At 38.1% G+C, this 24,123-nt stretch overlaps 1 protein-coding gene across 1 annotated transcript; it reads right to left on the reverse strand.

Moving 5' to 3' along the window:
- Nucleotides 1–7,739: 7,739 nt before the first annotated feature.
- On the reverse strand, nucleotides 7,740–23,458 carry LOC129117568 (protein-lysine methyltransferase METTL21E-like). The gene is made up of 5 exons (XM_054628311.2): nucleotides 23,302–23,458; nucleotides 21,483–21,567; nucleotides 12,631–12,785; nucleotides 10,074–10,191; nucleotides 7,740–9,157 (listed from the first exon to the last, which is right to left on the reverse strand). Exons 2-5 carry the CDS (start codon nucleotides 21,550–21,552, stop codon nucleotides 8,733–8,735), a joined length of 768 nt encoding a protein of 255 aa, XP_054484286.2. The 5' UTR covers nucleotides 21,553–21,567; nucleotides 23,302–23,458; the 3' UTR covers nucleotides 7,740–8,732.
- Nucleotides 23,459–24,123: the final 665 nt, after the last annotated feature.

Consider the following 24,123-nt stretch of genomic DNA (forward strand, 5'->3'; position numbering starts at 1 on the left):
GTATCTGCATCTATCTGTAATGGACACAGCTTCAAGGGATGATTATCTGTTTCATACAAATAAGGAACCTGTATCTCCTGTAGACATCTGGTATCTGGCTTATGGACCACAGCTGACTGTCTAATATCTATGGACCAAAACTCTCTGTCTAATATCATAGGCTTATCTCTGAATTGCTGTCGTACCTGGAGAAAATATCCTCTTGGAAGAAAATACTAATCATCTAATGAACTAGTGGAGTAAATTCTTCTAATGGCTAAAAGAAATGTAACATACAAAATTAAATAAATAAATAAATAGGATTTTTAATTTTCATGCTTGTCTTCAGTGTTATCTCAGTGAAATATTAGGTTTTTGCTTGGGACTGTAGGGATATATCTGGTCTCTTCAGTATTATTTTTGATACTCCCCAGACAATTAGCAGAGAGGCAATGCCTTAAGAGGTCTGACAAGTCTTCAAATTCACTTGTCATCAGTGTCTCCATCTCTCCATTTATATGACACAGAATTGAAACACCATGGTAATAATCTAGTTTGCTTAAATTATGTATTCCCTTCTCCCACTAAAAGAAAGAGCAGGCATCTCTTGATCCAGACTGGCAAGTAGTGGTGCAGGATTTTTTGTATTTGTCTAGTGGCTATGACACTTATTCAAGAAGATGAAGACTGAAGTTCAAGGTTTTTTCATGGACCTAGATGGGAACAATCTCTGCTTTGGTTCTGCATCTGGACTACTCTGCATCCAGGAAGGCAGGAGTTATGGGATCATGCACCAGAGACCCAAGGCTAAGCTTAGCCCTGCATGACAAATGACAAAGACCTTTCAGGTGGGAAGACACAGCCAGGAGTTTCCCAGTAACTCTCTAAATTGAATATACATTTTATATCAAACTTCTGTGAGACAGGAAAAAATGGATGAGGCCATACACATGAAAAAGAATCCCAGATCTGTTCTTTCCTCCTCTTTCTATACTCTGACATCCTTTTTTTCCCACAGCTCTCACAACCTCTGGTAGTGCTGAGATTACAAGTGGGTATCCTTATGTACTAAATAAAAGGCAGATTCCTCTTCACAGGCTGTGCCAGACAATTTGTCTTCTAAATTTTTTTCCTATTATTCAGTTGCTTAAGGCTACTATATGGACTATCTGCTAGGAGGTTACTGAAAAATGGGCACTAGACTGCAAACAAATTTTGAATAAAGCTTAGCTATTTTACATAGCTCAGCAATAATTTGCATATTATTTCTTATCTCTGCAACCTTTTGCACAGCTTGTTTAATAAATTTTTTTCCCACTGCATTTTCCTGATTAGAATTTGCTGGGACTCTACTGACAAAGTTCATTTGCAGTATAAAACAGTGAGTTTAACAGCACACATCAGTTTCAACAAAAGCATTTTGACTGAGGTTATTTGGTTTTTGTGCTTCTAGGAAAACCTTCTAGATTTCAAAAGTAGAAGGTTCTGAGTCCAATGTTTCATCTGAGACAAAATCTTTGAGGCACCTGTCTTGGAGTGGTGGGTTCCACCCATTCTGGGAGACAGAGCACTAACAGAGGTCCCCAGACATTAGGTCTGAACAAAGATGGTTTCTACCATCAAGAAATCTGCACAGTTACCCAGAGTGTTCATACACTTTTACCAGCTGATACAGTATTGCTTGCCTGTTGGCAGGAGCACAGGCAGAATTTAATGACCCTTCTACTCTGCTGCCAAGGCTGAGCCCCTCAGAGTGCCACAGTCACTGCTGCACACAGGGGTGCAATAACGACAGGCATCCCATGAGCAGCAACATTTTCTGTTTACATAAACTGCTTTCAAACTTGAAAGAATATGAGTAGGGTCAATAACATAGAGGACAGATGGCCTATAGCTAATTTGTTATAATAATCATCTGATAATAGATAATCTGGGTAATCCAATAAAGTAATCATGTCATATTAGAGGTTAATAATCGCTAAAAATCAATTAATTTCTCTAGAAAATTCATCCAATTATGGACCCCCTAGGACATAAGCATCCAGGATTTCAAAGCATTTGGACTCAATTCCTGGATAGCCACTAAGATTTACTCACTTAAATAATCCTGATTTACTTCTCTCTTGATTTCCAATTACTTTTCTTCCTTAGAGGTAGTCATAGTCACACTGGTGTATTTTAGGGTCTTCTATTTCAGGTAAATGGCACAACCTCTGTCTTTAAGAAGGACAGGAAAAGAGTACAAAAACAGGAGTGATTTGCACTCTATGAGAAGAGATTTAAAGAAATCACACCTTGTTGTGGATTAGACAGTGGGTGAGCCAAAAGCTTATGGGTAAGATCAGAGAGAAGGCCAACACAAACATCTGTTGTAGACCATCCCATAGAGAAAAGATGGTGGGCAAGCCTTTAAACAGTCTGAGAAAGCATCAGGATTGTGGTCACTGGCTCTCACAAGGACTTTAATCCTCCCTGATATATCTTGGAAAAGTAACTTGCAACACTTCAAGCAATTCAAGAGGTTTCTGGAGTGCTTTGAGGTCAAAAATCAATTTTTTTTGGAAGCAGATGCTGGACTGGCCAGACAGGGAAAGTGCTCTGTTGGATATTCTACTCATAAATAATGGTTTCATAACTAAGTAGAGTCTGTGGCTGCATTGACTGCAGCAACCTGAAATGGGGGTTGTAGGGTCTGAGAAAAGAGAAGACAAGTAGCAGAATAAAGACTTAGATTCTATGACATTAAAAGATATTCTAAAGAATTAGATTTCCCAAGAGAAGGATTCAAGAAATGAGTAGATGAGATCTTGTTGCAGACAACCCTGAAGAGCAAAAATATCAAGAGGTTAACTAATATTCAGGAGCAACTTCTTCAATGATGTTTGGTCTATCATATCATTTGGAAAACCAAGAAAACTCTGCAAAAATAGCATGTATGAAAAGGAATATATTCTGACTGAGCTAAAATTGAAAAGAGAAAAAATACCCAAAAAGTCAAAATATGGATAGGCTACCAAGGAGGAATAAGAGCCATTGCTCTAACAGGCAGTGCAGGAGTTGGGGAAGCTGAGGCTGGATAAGAAGATATGGGTGTGAAGAGTTTGAACAGCAAAAGGAAGACAACTGAAAATGTGACTTTACTGCTGAGTGGGGTAGCGTATAAAAAAGGTTGTGAAAAGGCTGAGCTAATCCATTCCTTGGTCTTTACTGGCAAGGCCAGCTCTCAAGATTTCTGTATCTTTCTGTTTAGTGACAGAATTTGGTGAAAGAATAGGCATAGGAACAACCAAGTTGGGCTCCACTTAATCCCTCTGGGCACACAGAAGTCCATGGAACAAAGCAGTGTCTTGAGGATGCCAAGGAAGCTGGCTGATGTCACTGTAAGGGTGCTATCAGCTCTGAAAGGCAACAGAGGCAGCTCCCAGTCTCTGAGAACAAAAGCAAATATTAGTCCATATTCAAAAAGAACTAGAGGGAGGCTCAAGAAGACCACAGTCCACTCTGCATCATCCCATATCCAGGCAGGCTATGCACTAAACACTCCTGGAAGACACTTCCAAGCATATATGTTTGCAAACAACCAATACAAATTTGCTAAGGATCTGAACAAACTAACTGCTCTCTATGACTGTTCCTGTGGAAAAGCAGAGCACAGTCCTTTTTCTTCCATCACTTTATCACATTTTTTTCCTATAGAAGCTTTGTAGTTCAGTTGTAAAGATGCAGATGGATGAGTGGTTAAAAACTGAATGGGCCTTTAAAATCAAAGCTAGTGAAAAAAAATAGCCCAAGCAAGCAGTGTATAGGAGTGATGCAGGTTGGGGTCATGACAGGGACTGATGTCATTAATTTCCATCAGTGACATAGACAATAGACTATATAAACTGAAATTAAATGCTGCCACGACACCAAACAGGGGAAGGGCAAAGCTGCTGCTCAGAGGGACTTTGGCAGATGGAAGGAATAGGCCAATAAAATACACATTAGGTCCAACAGAGTAGCAGAAGGCAAAAGCACAGGCTTTAACTCATGCCAGCTCATGAGCTGACAACCTAGAGACTGCATCTGCAGGAGAGGAACTGGATGTCCTGATGGACCAGGAACAAAGACAGTGCTGTAGCTGTGCAGTTGATGCAAGTTAACTGCACTGGCAAGAGTGTGGCCAGCAGATGATTCAAAGTGATCATGACCCTTCCACATGGCAGAATGGTGCCCTATCTGCAGGACTGTGCCAGCTTGTGGAGCCACTAGTAATAGGAATCTTTAGAAACTAAAGAGAACACAGAGGAGGACTGAAAGGGTTAAGGGGCAGGAGGAAGCAAAAGGCTGAGAGCACTAGGTTTCTTCAGCCTGAGTGGTGGATCTCATAGCTGTCTTCTGCTACATAACAAGAGGGTTATAGAGAAGATGAAGCCACAGGTGCATTGCAAAATGACAATAGGCAGGTGCCCAGCTGCAGCAAGAGAAATTCCAATTGGATTTGTGAGGTGGGGGGGAAGAAATTAACGGGCTGCTCAGGTGTATTGTGGAATCTTCTTTCTTCAAGATTTTCATGTACTACTGGAGAAACTGAGGGACCTGTTCAGACTTTGAATATGGCCTAGATGTGAGCAGAAGGTAGGCCCAGATAGCCTTCAGAGGTGCCATCCAACCTGAATGATTCTGAAATTTTAGACAATCCAGTACAACCTGTGTATTGTATGTTTGGATGGCTTAACTATGAAAAAGGAAAAATTGTTATTTTATTCTGACCTATTTCTGAGTGCTTATAATTTTAGGGTGTTTATAATTTATCTAGAGTGGCTCAGAAGTATTTGCTTTTATGGAATAATAAAATTGATTTACTTTTTTTCCTTGATGTAAAGAATTCAAACAAGGTGGAGCACAGGAAATGGTATTTTTACTGTGAAAGAACTTTGATACTGGACTTTCGCCTGTGAGTGAGGTTTAAATCCCTTGACATTTAGCTCAATTTCCTCTTTGCTTTACACTTGTGCAACAACATTTCCCTGAAGTCACAGACCTATTATAAGAATGAACATGTCAGTTTCTTAATTACACCCATGGAGCAGTGACATCTTGACAGTTTCTTTCTTTGTCACTGAACTTATCTTGAGATCACCTCAAGGTTACCAGTGCAGTAGCAGTGGCTGAATAGGGAAAAGTCTTGCACCATTCAGGTCCCCAGAGTTCAAAGGGTGTTGGCTGAATTGGTGACTTTAAAATTGGTGATTTCTAAATCCATTTAGGTTTCAAGGTCCTGGGTTGTTTGGTACATGTACTATTTCTTCAGATGACTGAGTCACCTGACATACTCAATGTGACTGGAAATGAAGATCCATTCAGGAGGACACACCTGGTGTTCTTTGGTCTTTTTTGCTCACCTGTCATTGACTAGTGCTTGTATAATGACCAGTATGAGTTGTGCATCACTCAACTACCATTTGGGCCAGGGGTAGTTATTTGGGTATTTTTAGCAGTTGTATTTCTTAGGCTGGGGCTCCATTTCTACTTCTAAATGAAAGTTAGGTTTGCACAGTGGATCTGTACTGCCATTTGAATTTTTTTCCCTAAATTTTCAGCGGCTACAGCTTTTTCTTACAGTTGTTATAAGAGGTAAAAGCCCAAGTGGGTGGGTGTAATAATGCAAACAAAACCAAATAACTCAGAGCTGCAAAACTGAAATTCAGCGAGAGAGACAAAACCAAAATATGACCATATGGAAACTCTACAATGTTGAAAATATTTGTTTCTTTAATTCTGAGAGGGAAAAGGCAAAGATTTGTAAAAAACCTTGATGAAAATCTAAAATAAGCAGCAAAGTAAATCACTGTAATAATTCTACCCACGCTTTATTCAAAAAGAACCCTTCCTGAAAATATATATGCACTTGAAAAACATGTTGTTTGTGGGAAATTTTGCAAATACCATCAAGTTACTTAAATATACTGCTGCTCTTAGGTTGAAATACATAAAACCCAGGTAATGGATTGAGCCTATACCTATACATCCAAATTTATCTCTTAAATTAGTTTGATTATCATAACACCCTAGAAGAGACTGTAAAAGCCTACCAGCATAGGAAGATCCTCTGGCATTCTTTAAAAGTGGAGCTCTTTCACCCACAAATTTAACTGACCTTCTTTCCCCTGCGTTTCAGAAACTGCAGCCACAAATGCCATCTGTATTAGCAATATAATGCACTGAATGACAGTTGGATCCTTTATCTGAGCTATTAGAACAAAGAATAAGTGATTATTAAAATTATGACTGACTTTAGGGGTCAGCAGTACTTGACATTTATGTGAGACTTATTCTCGGAGAGCAGAAATAAACTCCATAGGCAAATGCCAAGTACAAGCTCACCCTCCACTGGTCATGGCTAATAACCTGCCTGTCACACCAGAGGACAAAAGGTGGCTGTACAATAGAGCAGCCAGTCACCAGAAATTTCCCAGGAAGCTTCACACAGCAGTGCTAGGCAGACTTGTGAGAAAGAGAGCTGATGTTACATTCCAGTACATATTAACAAGCTGTTGGGCCTGGAGTGCTGAATCCTGACTCCATTTGACAAACACATCTCCTGCAGAATTCAGCAGGAGCCCAGCAGGGGTGAGTCTGTGGTGCAAACAGGAGGGCTAGTCAGCAGGACAGCTATTTAAAAGTGATCACACTCCACGGCTTTGCTGTAGTCTTCCTCTTTTGCCTTCATAATTTTGGAGTTCACAAGGTCATTTCACTAATTATGGTGACAATCCGTTTATCCATAAAACATTTGTAGACTGAGATGCCCTTTTGGATACCAGGATTATGGTTACAATTGCAGAAGATTCGATGATTGCAAACAAGTTAAGAGGAAGGAAGCAGGGAGAGGAAATCAAGCAAGGGCTGAGATCCCTGTTTGTTTCTTTATTTACTTACACTAAACTATTTCTATTACACAATGGAGAAAGAAAATTATTTCCAAATATTTCCATTCTGCAGTCTGTTTTTCTACAGCTGTAATTATCTAAGGACATAGGCACAGTAACTTCTGTAAGGAGGGGTAATACTCCCTGTCAGCTGGTATAGTCTAATTTTCTAGCTAAACTGATTGATGCAATAAAGGATTCTACCTCTACAAACTTTATCACAGGAAATTTACTGATGATATTTAATGATTAGATTTTTGTCTAATAACCTTCAAGCCAAAATCTCACATGTGATTTCTCAGCAGGAGAGGTAAAAAAATAGACTTAACTTCCTTTCTTTTCATTTTGCTTCTGGGCTAAGACATGCTACTGTTTTCTTTAATTTTAGCCTAGGATCACCCTTTGTGTTTCATCAAGGATGCCCTAGGATATCCAGCTCCCACTGGAAAAGTTTGGCAGATCAGCCTCTCCTGTCTGCAATGCTTCACCTCTAGCACTGGGCACCAATGTTCAGCTGGGACAAAATGTACATTCCACATCACATTTACCATAGTTCTACCCCAGACTTTTGCCAGAGTAAATAAGTAACATGCATCTGGCAGAATCAAAGATAAAAACAATAGTATGTTCAGGAAGTCAACCAAAAAAATCCAACCAACCAACCAAACAAACAAAAAAACCACTCCTTGAGAGAATACAAATAGGAGTTAAAAGATAAATCCTTACAGTCCCCAGAGCCTCCACATTACTAGGGCAGTTGCCTGCTACAGTAGAGGTGATAAAGCTCTCTTCTCTACCCTGAAAGAGACTTGAAGGCCTCAAAATAAATAACAAACAGAATCAGAAAAATATGGTGTGTGGAAAGAAAAATTTTATTAATCTACCCAAAAGAAAAGTCTTGGATAGGCCACTGAAAACAGGAGCATGCAGTGTTGAGTTGGAGGAAAATGTTGTGTTTGCCCATGCTAAAAATACAAACAAATTTCTAAGTCTATCCATGCCTCAGCCCCACCATGACAGGCTGGCTGAGTTTTCTGTCTCCAGCCACCAGCAGCCAGCAGTGCAAAGCTCTTTCCTGATGGCCACTGTCCTTTTTCCATTGTTGCTCCCTCATGTTCAGATAACTGTCTATTTTTGGAGGAGCAGAACTCCAGACCAAGAATTAAAATCTTTGTAAAGGGCAGCTGGTTGTTGTACGCTTCTAATACGAGACCTTTGTTCAAGCAACAAAACATTTAAATCCCTCTTGCCTCATGTGTTCTGTGTGTTGAAGAATCCCTAAATTTAAATTTAAAAATGAAAGTATGATCATTACATTAAGAGTAATTAATGTATTCTATCTCTTTATCACAAAAGTGTGCTTTCCAGGTGGTGAGGTTTTTTCAGCTAATTTAATGTCCTATTAAGAGCATTCAAAGGAAGGATTAAAATGATAGTGAAAATGGGGAAATATCAGATTTAACACCAAAACTTTTAAATACAAAGATTTATAGTCTAAAGTTTTAAATAATTGTTCAAACTTATAAGAGGCTGTTCAAAGCTGTAATTGAAAACTTCAGGAAATATTCATTATATGACCCATAACAATCATGGTCAGACTTGTAAAAGTTATTAGAGTTGTCAGCTTGGCACATAAAAGTCAAGACAATGTCACAGATATATCTCTTCTGTGTATATCACTATTGGCAAATTGAATTTAGGAATTTATAGGAATGCACTAGGAATTTGATGATTTGTTTTACCTATCTCTAGAAATGTCATTCATGTAAGTGTCAGCAGCTACTAAAATGGAAATTATTAAAGAGAGAACAGCTGCAACTGTCACCTCCTTATATCCCTCTTTCAGACCTTCAGTTTGGAAGGTCTGGTTTTCATCCTGTCTTTCCTCATTGCTTTATATAAGGCTATGTTCAAACTGGGAAAATTAGAAATCATCTCTAAGTCAAACAGTGTCTGAAATCTGTCCACAAATCGGTTCTCATTCTCCAGCCTAAACTTCATGGCCCACAGAATAACAGTATCATTCTTGCACAAGTGATCAAAAGTTAGGAGGAGTTCATCCAGGAATGGATGGTGGTAAACTACATCAGCAGCCATAATGTAGTCAAAGTGACAAGAAGACCTAGGAAAGTTCTTTTCCAGATCAATTCCCCAGGACAACTCCTTAACACAAGGCTGGTGTTTGCATTTCTGCTTTGTATTTTGGAGAATGTTGTACTGAAGGTTTCCCAGTAATTCTGGCAAATCTGTGGCAGTCACAAAGGCACCTGTGACACAGAGAAAACGAATACAATATTTGAATATACAACAACACTTGACTAAAAGCCCATTCACAAAAGCCGCTGCACAAGGAATTGGTTTTATCAGGTAACTCTCACTGAGGGCAATAAAAAAATGCAGATGCTCCCAATAACTCTTAAATATTGTGCTTAAAATAAATATTTTCTTCCTTGTAGTTCTACTCTACAGATTGCCATCTAAATGCAGCTGGTGGGGAGAAATCAGATACTTACTGTACCTTGATATCATCACATTGGTTAAAAGTACAGTGGCTGACTAGGGATTGATGAATACCCATTACTGAGTCCAAGAAGTCAGCATGAAATTTAGGCATTACCTCAGGTTCTTCCCTTCTCACACAAGAAGAAGATTTCTCAGACTACCAAAAGCTAAAGTTCTGTTAAAATGCAGAACCCACTGACCTGGATTACTCTTGAAGATGAATAGGGTGCCATGAGAGAAAACACAACAATGTCTGTAGCAGAGATCAAGTTGCTGAAGGAAAATACTGAAACACAAATAGATACGGATAGAATTGGATAGAAGGTGACCTGGCATCCAAGAGCTGTTTGGTCAAAGGAAGGGGATGCACTGGTCTTACCTACATCTGGCTCAGTCTATTTGCCACTGATACCCTGCAAAGCCACTATTTTTTTATTTTGATCCCCAGTTTAACATGGTTAATGACAACATATCTACTGGGACCTCCTTTATTGTATCAATACACTCCCAAAAAAAAACCACCAAAGCATGTTTCCAAACATGCCTTTTAGAATTTATTGTTTCTTGCTCTTGGAAACTTTCAAACAACAGTCTCTTAGAAGAACCAAGCCACATAGTTTGTCCTCCATTATTCATCTGAGAGGTGTTTCCAAGAGCTTAAGAAAAATATCACATACTCACCCAGCAAACTGGCCACTATGGAGACCAAGCCAGTTCCAGCTCCAATTTCAATCACATTTTTGTCAACCAAATTGCATTGTTTAGAATGAGTTTCCAAAAAATAACACAGAACAAGAGCCTGTAGGAGAGGAAATCCATTAACATACTGAAGAAACTAATGAACTAAATCCCTTTACTAAATATGAATTGTCATTTAAAAGCATGCAAAAAAATGGTTGTCTGTTCAAATGAGCAATATTCATTCAAGCACTGTCCCTAAAGGACCACAGCTCACCATGATCTTTATGCTCTATAGGTCACAAAATACAAAATGCCTCCATATAGGTCTGTGAATTATTACAGACAGAAGGAGCAACTACAATTAGATAATCTGTCACAGCTCATGACGAGTTCTAAAATTCCGGTCACCAATTCCTGCTTATAACTGGACTTACTTCTGGTTGAGAGAAAATATGTCCTTCACAAAAAACATCTAGATATAAAGACTGCTTCTGAGAGAAAATAGCCAAGAAACCTTGTTAAGTTCTTACAATAATCAATTATTTCTGGCAATAATTAATTAGTGTTAGGGTTCAAAAGGGACAAATAGATTTACCCCCTTTTCTTTTGGCTTTGTTTGCAGTTTCTATTTGCTTATCTTGTTAGACTTAGCAAACTTCCATAGCAACTACAGCCATAAAGAGCATCTACAACAGACTCCTTACACATGTATATGTAAAGTGATTAACTGATCAGTTAAAGTGATTAAAAAAATCTTCAGCTTTTCTGCCCGATCACACATTGACCAGTGCATTTTAGTTCACTGGTGAAATAGAAATTGCTAATTTTATTTCTCTCATATTTACTTCCATATCTTTCTGAGACTTTGATAGCTATATAATCTCCATTGACAAATAAGATGATTGCTATATCCTCTCACAATACAGATGACCATTTGGAAAGGCAATCATTAGCAGCCTGCTCTGACACAGCAAAATTAGTTTTGCTTTTAAGCAATTATGAATGAGAAGGACAGGAGCAGGAGGACTGCTGACCCAGTGTCAACATGCTAGAAAGTAAAACAAAGGGGGTTTTTTTCTACCTTTTAATTCAGAGCACAGAAGAGAAGGTAATCCAAACTTACATATATTGTTTAATCAACAGCACTGATATAGAAATCAGTCTGTGAGAACCAGGAATAATAAAAGTCAGGTTCCTAAAGGCTGGGTCTGATATTTGACATTATGTTGACATTATATTTGACCTTACATTAGGATTTCCTCCTAGTTACATTAATTCCTATAATTCCTTCCCTCAGGGTTTTGCCATATTCTATTGTAGAAACTGACTGGCATAATCAAAGTTTCTGAAGGTTAAATCAGGGAAACTTTGAAATCCGCATTCCTTTCCATGAAACATGCAGAAACTTTACTTTCCTTAAAGTTTCTGCACTCTTGAAAAATTTGGCTGCCATTTTTCAGATTTCAAGTACAGATAGATGGAAGTAGAAGGGAGGATATCAAGAGACAGAGATCAAAGGGTTGTCTTCCTTCTACAACAAAACTGGCTAAGCCATTCCAGGAAAAAAATATGTTTTCCAGTAAAGTCCATGATTTTGTGCGAATAATTGGTAGTCAGCCAAACTTTCCATGAAGACATACACAGAGGTCACCAAAACATATAGTACAGATGACTGGTCCAGGTCTCCTAAAACCAGGAATATCATTTGGACTTCAAAGCAGAAGAGTAGGACAATTATCCTCAGCTGAACTATGGTCATACTTCTAAAAAACAGTATGACCCTAGGTGAGGCTGTTGGGAAAGAAATGGAGCATCCTGGGTCTCTCCTTTAGGGACACAAATTTCATCATGCATCATGCCACCTCCCTAGAGATTTCTTTCAGTCTTAATTACTTCAAAACAGTAAGTTTGCTGCATTGTACATATTCAAAACTTGAGGAAGAATACTTGTATGGCAAATGTGTTGATGGTTCTTATATCAAGAGCCAAGGACAATGGTTCTCTCCAACTAGATTTCCAGCTGTTTAAGAAACTGAAAGCTCCAGCTGAACATTTTCCCATGTCTATGTATTAACAAGGTAAATTTGTTCCTTACATGAGTAGGTTGAACAGCTTCTATGAGTGATAACACCTTGTGAACTTGCATCACAGTTGTTTCTGCAACCTGGATCTGCCTGCTACACAGCCGTCTGTATTTATAAAATGTACAGAAATGCAATCATCATAAAACTGCCATATTTCTTTCAAAATATGCTTGTAATTGGCTAATAGGATTAAAAGCTACTGGCAAGCAAGGAGGGGACACAGGATCATCCACCTTGGGCAATTATGGCATGCACAAGAAATACCAAGTAAGCTTTGGGAAACATAAATCCACAAAAAAAAAAAAAAACAGGTTAAATTCAGGTTTGGGATTTGCAGAACAGAGACAGAGAAACACAGAATTATTTCCTTGGGTTTATAACATATAAAAAAGTATATTTATTATACAAAACAAATCTTAAAATGTTAGATGGCTCCAAAAATGAAAAATAACTATACTACAAAAATATTGTACCGATGGCCAGACGACTGCCCCGTAGCAATCAGTGGCTTCTGTAATTCTTATCTCATGGCCAGCAAAGTGAAAGCCTTCCCAGGTCTTATAAGCTTGGTCAGGAAAAAAACGCCTCTCCATGATTTCTGCAACTATCTGTTCATCTTCTTTTTCCCCTGGAAGCAAAAGTATAAAAGGTCAGAGAGGCTGAGAGGACTGATAATAAAACTATCAATTCATATTGAAAAGCTGATTTGGAAGCAAGAATATAAATTACATCCATGAATAAAATACATTTCATCATTAATGGTTAGCATGGTACACAGCTATTCTCCTGAATTCTAATTGAAATTTTCAGTGTGTGACTAAATAACTTCTTTCATGTCTCACTGAAGTAGCCAAGTTCGTACAAAGTAAAGAAGGGGAATGTTAGCATACCTTGTTTTCCATTTCAGCAACCCAAAGGAAATTTTTAAACTTTTTTCCTTCAAGAACAGCTGCCCTAGTAAAGACACTCACAGCCTTATGCACCTGGATTTTTCATTATTCTCCATATCCTTTTATTGTTCACTTTCCCCATATTCTGGTTCTTTCTGACAGTAAACAAAAGGAGCCAGAATATCATTTATAAGTCTGTCACAAAACTTGTGAAACAGATCCTAGCAACACAAATTATGACAGACAGGAGTGAAAGCACTCGTGTTGTCAGGAAAGCTTATCCACCCACCCCAACAGCGCCCTGTCAGAGGGATTCTTTCCAGCTGGCTTGGTATCCTGAATGCCATCCCTGTTGCTAAGCAAAGAATATTTATGATAGCTAACAAAATCCTGGATAACTGTTCTAACAGAAGAGGATTCATTCCTTTTTAGAGGAATACCAAGATAGTTTCAGTTTTGCCATCATCACACAAAACTGCACCACAATGTCAGAAAACAATATGTAAGTGAAACTGTCTAGAGCATTTTCTTAGCAAAGTCTAGATTCCTTCCAAGTTTTCATGGGAATTTTGCTTTCATAGCCAACAATAGTCTGTTAGCAAACCAGTGAAAGAAAAACATGCTTACAAGCTACACCTAGAAAGCATGCTAGAGATTTAGATAACTCAGTTACCACCTTGTCCAAAGCAGAGTTTCTGTATCAAGCCTGCAGCTCCCATCAAAATCACAGATATTAACTTTGGGATCTGCTGGCTCTGGAAAATGAAACCATTTATGCTTTCATCAACATAAAATACTTTGCTCTACTGAAGATTCTTTACATTTTCTTCCCCCTTGAATCATTGTGGTCACAAAGAACATAAAGACCCCAAGTGTTGTCATTTATATTGCCATATGCCTCAGTATTTTTATTATGATAATTATGGACAAAGTCTCACTTTCTTTGTTCCAAGGAATAAAAGCAGGGGTGAACAAAGAAAAAGATTATACCACACAAAAATACATCATGAAGTTGCTCAAACTTATTAGCCAGTGCTTTAAGCTTGTAACTCAAATTTCAGCATCACAGGAAAATAGAGAATAGCATCAAACAAGGAAGAAAAACAAAAAATATTTGAATTTATGTTGACATTAAGGCACAAAAACCAAATAAAAGCTGACTAACCAACCACATTAGTCATAGAATCTATTGCAGGGGGGAAGAACCCTAATCACAGGATACAGCAAAATTAAAAACAATATCATGCATATACTGCTGGGAAAAAAAGTTTTCATAAATTTGATTAATATAAATAAAATAAAATGCCCAACATTGAAACTATGGTATTTTAAGATGTTGGAAAACAAGCAGTATGTGTCAGCCTCTTCAAGCCTCTGATGTTAATCTGGGAGAAAACACATGCATCACTGTGCCTGTAATCAGGGAGCTCTTGACAAACATGAGCTAAGTGCCAGGGAAATGCTGCTTCAGGGCAAAATTAATCTTTCTCTTATGAAAGAAATAATAAAAAGCTGTCTTATTACACATATCATAAGTGTATTTAATAGATCATCCTGTTTCCAAGCACACCAGATATCGCCTGCTTTTCATCTTCTCCCATTGCTTAGAGCAGTCTGATCTTGTTCTGTGATCATTACTAGCTGTGGAAGTAAAAGCTATCCTTTCTATTACCTTTCAATTACAACCATTTTTCTTGATTTTCCTCCCTTGACATCTGTTTTGGATCCAATTTTGTTGAGAAGCTGGTAACTTATTAGGTCTTAACTTATAAAGCTCCTACAAGAAGATCTATAAAACTTTAGCAGAGTTACAGCTGCCCCTCTAGCACTCAATAAACATTTCCCACCTATTCCCTGCAGGATCAGCAAACTTTCTACTCCAGGTTTGCATAGCACCTACACTAACAGAGTTTGTAAGCCACTGCTCTCTTCCTGAGCATTGTCTGTGCCCCTGAAAGAAGAATCCCAAATCTGCTGGTCAAGAACACCTCTTGAATTTTTGCCCATCCTATCCTTTTGGTAATCTTCCAGTGGCTTATCTGCAGAAGCTTACGCTTTTTTTTTTTTTTTTTTCTATTTCTCTTTAAGAAAATTCTACTATTTTGGAGAATCAAAAATAATATTTGTTTCATCAGAGTTTTGGAGAATCAAAAATAATATTTGTTTCATCAGAGTTATCATGTTAGACAAGGCCCAAAGGAGAAACTTTATCAGAACCAGGACATTAATGATCCTGACAAAGAATGCTGACAAATAAGGAGTGCAGAGTTTTAGTCAGATTCACTTATTTTGTACAAGTTTCCCTTTGAACAGCAAGAAACACTCCTCTGCTGCTTCTTATCTTTCAGAACAACTTCTTGTGGGAGTGCACAAAAGGAAATAGGTTATTTTTTCTGTAACTGCCCTCAAAGCACTGAGAATAGAAAAATAAAGAACTAGTGGGACATAAAAAGTGACATAAAGTGACATAAAAATTGTTGTAAGAGTAAGGAAAATCCAAGTGATATGAACTCTTTTAATATCTGAAAACATTAAGAAAACTACTTTGATCAAACTAGTTCCTTGATAACAGGTGTAAAAAGCTGAAAGGGAGTTATTCTTCTGGAAGTGTTTACCTCTATGTTAGTGAATATTCTCTTGTTCAGAAAAAAAAAAAAGCCTTGAACTTATGAGTCAATAAATGGACTCTAATGACATTTAAATAAAAAAAGAGATTACTCATCAGTAGAATAGGGTAGGATAAGAGAAGAGGAGGCTTGACTGACCTGGCTATCAATCCTTGTAAGGATGGAAGTACATATTGGGCATTTCCAGCAATACTACTGGAGCACAGATACTGAACCATCAGAACTGAAAAGTCTGCCAGGATTGGCTCCTCCCTTCTTCACAGAACCAAAAGAAGAGAAACACACAGGTTGTGTTTGACAAGATAGGCTTGTTTCACCCCTCTTCTTTGATGTGAAGAAGTGTGGAAGTGGTATACACACAGAACTATTTTCTTCAGCCTATTCATCTGTTTGCATGAGCAAACACAGAGACCACTGGAGTTTCTAGTGCCAGAACCTTATTTACAGTAAAATGAGGCAGTTTGATCCAGTCAAGGTAACATACAGAAATTGAGATCATTTTTCTTAGTGAAATATAGTGAACTCCTTTGTCTTGAACTTGTGTACAAAAAGTTACCTCTACAGGTGCCTCAAATCCTTCAATAATACCTTAAAGTCTCTTAAGACTTTTTGCCTGATAGGTTAATTATTTACAGTGTTCTTTGGAATATTTTAGATAAAGCAATGCTTATTATGTAAGTCTAACATCTTTGGAGCAGGTTCCATGAGCTCCCTTGATTTTACATTAATATCAGGACTGAGGGAAAACCTCATGTACTGTTGACACATCTTGCACTGAATCAACTACTTCAAATAGCCTAAACATCATTCTAAAGGCAAAGCAACTGAAATGCAAACAAAGCTTTCCAAACAGACGTACTAATCATGTGGAAAACTGGAGTTGTGAAGTCAGAGGCAGGTTAGAGAAATGTGTGTCAAGATGCAAAATCCTGTGTAGGAACCAGAGGATTTTGCTGACACATTCACATGTCATGTTAAACAAATGTTAAAATGCTATGTATTAGAACAAAAACCTAAAGAAACAAAATTATGTCAGTTCTGCAAAGAGAAAGCTTAAGCCCTTCAAGCAGGGAAGGGAAGATAGAAAGAAAGTAACAGGAAACAGACCAGGTCAGAACGGAAAAAATTGCAAACTGCAGCATCTTTTTTTCTATAAAATTAGGGCAATCTTTACGTGCTCAATTTTGCTTAGAATTAGTAGAAATATTACCTGTTTAGAAACAAGATACATGATCAGCTATTTACACCACCTGTCACATAAAATCTAGATATCTGAACTAAAACATAGCTAAAAAAGTAAAGGACCTTTCCACAATGAAAGCTGTGAGGAATATACTAGCACTCAATATCTCCATTTTCAGACTCATTCACAAAAACCACACAGAGTAACAAAATATACTCCAAGTACTTTGCTAGTGGATTAGAAGAATTGATTTCTGATTCATTCAGAAAAAAAATATTTTCACCCATTGATTCATGGGAGCAGGGAAGAAAAAAATATATTAGTCTCTTTTGAGTGTTGGCCTGACTCTGCTTAATCTCAGGAGGTTAAATGGTGTCACAGCCCAATGTCATAAGGAAATAAGATCCAGTCATCTGCTTCTCGCCTGCTTTGATGGATTTTCTCCAACTGGCAAAAGGAATGAAATCCAAGACTTTAGCATGAATTTGCCCTGACAAACTTCACCCCTACAGCAACATGTTCTCCCATCTTCAGAAGGAGAATACTTTCACCTGTAGAGTTTAGATTTAAAGTTTACCATTTAGACTTGTCCTTACAAATATTTTAATACCATGCATCAACAGCTGTGAAGATGTTTCCTCTATGACTTCTCAGCAATTGAGAAGTCAGTCCTCTGGAAAGGAGTACTACTTGTCCTGATATTACTGATTGAGTGACGCTAGAGAGTTTCCAAGAGATTCCAAAAATTCATAACATCCAGGACTCTTCAGATCACCCCCCACTCTGGACACACAGGAGTGGAGTCATCCAAACTAAATATTTAAAGATGTATTTTATTTATATAATGAGGAAATAATATATATCATACATATTGTTTATATTAAAAAATATATTGTCACTATCTATATATCCCAAAGTCAAGAGGATACCTGCAAAAAGATCAGTAAGGGAACAAATCTGCAACTCTACTGTGACTGTAAAAGATGACTGGAGAAGAGTTACATTACTCCACTGACAGAAATCATCCAAAGGTATACCAATAAATCCATGTGGATATTTCCAATGGCTCACACCAAATTTATCCTAAAACTACATAAAGGGCACAATAGTAAGGGACTTTGGAGTCTCAGAAGTTTTACTGAGCTACTGTCAGGTCAGGATCAGAGCCCTAGTCCTACAGGCACTACAGATGGCTCCATGGAAACATACACAATCCTGAATCACAACATAGTCCCTAAATTTCAGGCAGCATCACTTTAGTATCTTTATTTCATTCCACTTATTTCTATTTTATTCCATTTCAGCCTAAGGGCTTTAACAGGAAGGTGCTAGGGGGGAAAGTTAATCATGCTCTTGACTTCACAGAAGTCAGATGTACCTACACCTTTCTAAGAATATAAAGCAAAGTTCCTTTCCAGCATGTCTAAACTGCACAGTTAAATTTTCCTTACTTTATCCCTACCTACAAAAAGTGATATCATCACATAAGTGTAGGCATTCCACTACATTCATTACAAGCCCTGTCTGCTGAAGTGATGGCAGTGAGGGTGTATTGTATCGATTAATCTGAGATATCATGTCAGGGTAACAAAATGCTTGAAACTTTACACTTTGAAATGCAGAAATACAAAACTGCCACCCACAGGCAGGCTCTTCTCAGCCAAAAGACAAGATGCACTTAGCCCAGAGCATGAGGACACAAGAACAAGAGAAGGGTTTGCTCACAGTATCCAGCCAATGTATTTACCCAGGTTTGAGAATCCAGGAAACCAGGATTGCAAGAATCATGCTAGAAGGATAAAAGCAAGGAAAAGTCCAACTACAAATCAGGCACTCAGTTTCAAATTTACAACACTGATATCCCAGCCCTATCCAAGTCAAAGGTCATCTAAAAACCATTAAATGGCTGAAAATAGAAGTACTGTAGTCATTTTATCTCATGAACACATAATGAATTCAAGTTTGCCAAGTACTTTCCTTGTTACTTCATCATGTTTGTCTGTCATTGAAAACATCTCCAAGTCTAGGCTCAGAAGCTATTTACTTTCTAAAAATAACTAAATTATGTCCCTTTGACTGCAAAGCAGACTCTGTTATTAAATTAGATGGTCTAATATACATTATAAAAGGCAGCTAACTTCCTGACAGATAGGAAGTGACCTTAAAAACACTGTGAGTATTCAGCTACCAATAATTCTTGATTTCTAAAATATTCCTTTGCATAAAGGACCTGAACACCAACCCATGCAGTCATACCACTTTTCTTATGTGGAAGTTGAGATATATTATTTATTGTCAAAATGCAGGTACTGCAAAGACTAAAGAAATGAAAATAGGAAAGATGGGCACATGGCTGAGAGGGAAGAATAAGTTACTGATTTACCCACAAAGATCATATATACTTTGATTATTTGAGTGTTGCCTCCAACTTCTGTCCATATACAAGAAGTTTTCATTTGAGTTTAGCAATGTCTTAAGCTGAAATAGCATGTCTGCTTATTGAGGGGAGAGAAAGATAACAGGGAAGTGTTAAATTAATAAGATGAGCCAGCAGGAAAGCAGGATTGCAAGAATCATGCTAGAAGGATAAAAGCAAGGAAAAGTCCAACTACAAATCAGGCACTCAGTGGTGAAGAGGCAGACTTGGGGTCCATACTCAGGCCACAGTTTTTCACATTTTATTACAAAGTCTTTGAAGTCAGTGAAAAAGCGTCAGTGCAGAAGAGAATGAGAAAGAAGTATCTCTACAAGTAACCCAGGAAATATGAATGAGGTGCTACATCACTACCTCCTCCCAGATGAATTATCTTAAATTGTAAATTAGAGGGTTAGGATGCTTTTCACTTGGCTCCATTCCAAGTATGTCCCTTTTAAGGCACCGCTCTGGACTCCACCAAGATGCTTGAAATGATGGCAAGAATTGCCATCAATTAGGACATCTGTCAGGCAGGGCAAGTAGAAGGAGTGTGTCCCTTCTAAAATGTCAGGATTTACGAGAAGGTTACTAGGTCAGCATTTTCTCAGATATTTATGGATTAAAAACTGAGCCATGGCCGAGTGAAGTGAGACGATGGACTGTCAAGGACAAGCACACCTGGCAAACTTGTTCTTTCGTCTCAGAGATAAAATTATTCTGGGTGAATTTACATAATGCAGCTAGGGTAAAGTAATTTAGTTTCCCAAGAAATTAAGACAGGAGTGGTAGCATCTGGTCTCAGAAACATTTAGCCAAGGAGAGTTAAAGCTAATACGAGAAATTATGGGAGGAAAGAGAGACAAAAATGCAGGTGTGGAGAACTGATTGTTTAAAGCCACAAAAGGAATGATCAGGTGAGGATTGATCTGTAAACTGAGAACTAGTAGCAAGGGGAATCATGAACAAAAATAAGTTTTAAACTGGAGAATGTATGACGAGTAAATTAATAAGCAAAGAGAAAGGCACCAAATATAAAGAGCTGAGACTGTGAAGGTGGTGCAACACTAGAAGAGGTTGCCCAGAGAATTTATGGATGCTCCATCCCTGGGAATATTCAAGGCCAGGTTGGATGGAGCTTTGAGCAGCCTGGTCTAGTGGAAAGTGTGCCTGCCCATGGCAGGGGTTTAGAACTAGATGGTCTTTAAGGTCCTTTCCAATCCAAACCATTTTCTGAGTCTATGATCCTATGACTGAAACTTGCAAAGAAACTGAACCGGAATAAGAATCCTGAGAAATAGATATTGAGACTGGGCAGGTGAAATAATGAAATAGGAATGGGGAAAGCAGTAGAGAAAAAGGATGAGAACAAGGAAGGCAGAGGCTCAAAGAAATCGAGCAGGCAAATCTCCATGCATCTGATTCAGCACTCTTACAGCTCCAGAACCTGGCACAGAATTTAAGATGGCAAAGCCTGTAAAGATATCCAATTCATGTCTCCTCATTCTCTTAGATTAATGTTTATAGACATGGAAGAGAACTACCTGGCTTTACACAGACCAGAACTCAGCTGGGATTTTACACAAAAATATTATGAAAAATAAAACAATTTTTCAAATGTCCTCCTTTTGTACTCAGCTGTAGAACATAACTAGACCCCATCGCAAAACATATGCATTTATCCTAATACCTTGTCTACTCCTGGTAACCACTAAAAAAAATAGGGACAATTTATGAAGCTTTAGAATACTCAAAGATGGGCAGCCATGAAAGTACTTGAGAGAAAACACTGGCAAGAGTCCCTGAAGGTATTTGAAGGTAGGTTCTGAGGCTGTCTAGACAGAAATCAGGCTTGTAATAACCAATTCTCCTAACTGACAGCCTGTAAACAAACCTGTCTGAAAAGCTTGATCATAGTCATAGCTTCATTCCTTGGAGCGAGGCAAGTAACTGGAGGACAGATGCCAGGCACCAGCAGGAAGCTGCCAAGACAAGAGCATGCAGGTATAACACACTTGAAATACCTCGTGCATTGCTAGCATACTACAACAGTGCTATCTGTTGCATTTTCTGTACCAATGCCATAAACAAAAGTTCTTCAGAAAATTCTAAATTAGAAGATAGCTCATTGTCAGCAAGACACTTTGTTCCTTATACTTAATAATATTCTTAAGTGCAACAAGGAAACATAGTGAAATAAGAAACATTTTACCGTCTTGTCTTTTGAATTCTCTGACCCCTTGATTTTGTTGATGATTATGCTGTGATGATGTCAAATCCATACTATGCCACAAACCCTAGGACAGAGAAACACAAGTCTGTCTCAATAAAATTACTTTATCTCTTCTTTGACACATAAGCTTCATTTTAAAAAGCAAATTACGTGTATTATGCTACAATTTACTTCTATTGATAGTAAAGACATGAAGACACATAAGTATCAATATTCAAGGCATAAAAGTACAAGACAGCAAACTAGTTCAACTGTTGTATTCTCACAAAGGAAAAAGAACAGATTAAAAAAAAACCCAAACCATAGTTTTGATTAATGTTTAGATCTATTTTATGAAATTTTAAAGTTAGAATCAAAATCAGGCTTGGTAGGCTTATAAAGGATTGAAAGGAAAGGGAGAAAAATTCCTGAGAGAGAAGAAAAATTACACCAAGATTATATGATCTAACAAGATTAGATCATATTGGTGTAATTTTTCTTCTCAGCTAACAGCTTTTACTGTTAGATTGTTTCCTTCCCTTCCAAACCAGTTAAGGTTTGGAAGGGAAGGAAACAATCTAACAGTAAAAGCTGCACATAAGAATAAGGGAGCAGGATCTACAAATAACATGCTGAACAGAAAGAATACGTGCCTATATGAACAGGAGCATGCTGGAGAAAAAACTAGTAGGAAAAATGGGACAGAATACAATACAATTGCCAGCTGTCTGCAGATAACCAATAGTCTCCAATTCTTGATATTTTACAATCAGAAAGAACACTGAGTTCACAGGGAAAAATACCCACCCCAAAACAAGAAACCCCACACAGTGCTTTGATTATTTTTGATACTTTGATATGATATTTAAATGTCCACTCTTACATGGAAATTTGACTGATTTTTGCCAGGATGGTTACAGGTAGCATATAGTTAATAATCTACAGATGTCGAAACACCCAATAGGGATGCAATTAAATAAGGCAATGGCTAAAAGAATATCTCTCCACAGTGGGACAAAACAATAAAAAGAAAGGAAAAATGAAAGGACAATCAAAATAAAAATATATTCTGAATATCAAATTGTCCTCACAGTGCAAAGTCTTAGGTAGGTTTTTCTCTCAAAACTTCAGGATCAAGAGGACAGTATGGAACAGCCCTCTCTTGTTTGAGAGGATGCACCTTACTCTCTTGACTTCACACCACAAAAGGCACACAGGTTTAATGCTTAACTTTACTACTACAATACCAGCAGCCATTATCCTGTTTGAAGGTGAAAATAACTTATGGGCTTTCTACATGTCTCCATAGCACACAGAACAAAAATATTGCCATTATATTTATGTCTATACATGAGCTTAGCAACAGCAACATCATTAGATAGGAAACAGAAAAGAGACTCAGATTCAGTCTTTGTATGCATCTTCAGAATAACAAGTGGTATAAAAAACTACAGGGATACTAACCAGAAAATGTTACACACAGTCATCACCTTGGCGTTGATATCAGAAGTATTAAAAATGACAGATTTTCTTCCCATTAGAAGACAAAATAAAAGGTAAAATCACCCTACAGGACAAAGTCTTTGTATTTTGTGGTCCTTTACATTTTTAATGTCATTCTAAAAATATCCTGAGGTGCACTGAGCTACACAGTAACCTAAAATAGTCCAACATGGGCATTCAGGAGTGCTACAAGCAACTAAACAGTGCTGAACAGCTCAGTTACACTTTTAAAAATAAATGATATAAACTAATTTAGCATAAAAGACAGAGACAAGCTAAACACCACTGGCATCTACCGCGTTTCGGTGAACGTTACCTGAATCTCTCACAGATTTCCAAAGATGGTGCTCCAACAGCAAAGTCCTTATCTTGCCATTGGCTTCCCCGCGTGACAGCCGCAGGCAAAGGCGTGTTCCGAAGCCTGTGTCACACATTGCCAACATCCCCACACCGGCAGCAATCACGAATCCCGACAGCTGCAGCCCGAGCACAAAGAGGGCACCAGGCAGCCCTTACGTAAGGGAGCAATTTTGTAACAGCAAGAGACACCCCTGCCTCTCTAGGGAGCTCTGAACACAAAGTAACCAACTCGGGAGCACTGTTTACAAAATAAATAGTGGCTGCGTGTTAGCAACTCCTCGCCGCTACTAAAAAGTAACCGAAGAGCAAAAAGTCATTCTTCAGAGCCAAAAGGGTCGTCCAGGACAAAAATTTACCAAGGGGAAGCGGTGCTTTTGCAGCTGTGGTATAGGAATGCATGCTCCCGTTGGAATGCAGAACTGTAACAAGGTACACAACCCCCAAAATCCTAACCCTGTCACCCTGCATAAATACAAACATACCACTGCTCCATATCCAAGATGTCCATGCACACAACAGATCACAAATACTGTCATGGAACCAAATACACGTGTCTAAGGCTTCTCCTTTTTAGACTGCAATCAATTCAGGACAGGAGCCATCTCTCACTTTACACACTTTTAAGAAAAATTAGACTTCAACCTCAACTGGGTTTTCTAGGTGTCACCAAAAAATAAATTATTGTACCAAAACACTAAACAAGCCCTAGAGAGATGTGAGAGTCTCTGTACCATAGTTAGCAGAAGAAATTAAAGGGAGCTCTTCTATTTATATAAAA

Source organism: Agelaius phoeniceus, chromosome 2 (genome assembly GCF_051311805.1).
Source record: "Agelaius phoeniceus isolate bAgePho1 chromosome 2, bAgePho1.hap1, whole genome shotgun sequence".
NCBI lineage: Eukaryota > Metazoa > Chordata > Aves > Passeriformes > Icteridae > Agelaius > Agelaius phoeniceus.

Coding starts and splice junctions, on each gene's coding strand:
- LOC129117568 (XM_054628311.2), bottom strand. CDS start 21,552: ATGGATTTGACATCATCACAGCATAATCATCAACAAAATCAAGGGGTC. Junction 12,786..21,482: donor AGAATTCAAAAGACAAGACG/GTAAAATGTTTC, acceptor TTTTGCTTCCAG/GGGAAAAAGAAGATGAACAG. Junction 9,158..10,073: donor CATAGTGGCCAGTTTGCTGG/GTGAGTATGTGA, acceptor TCTGTGTCACAG/GTGCCTTTGTGACTGCCACA.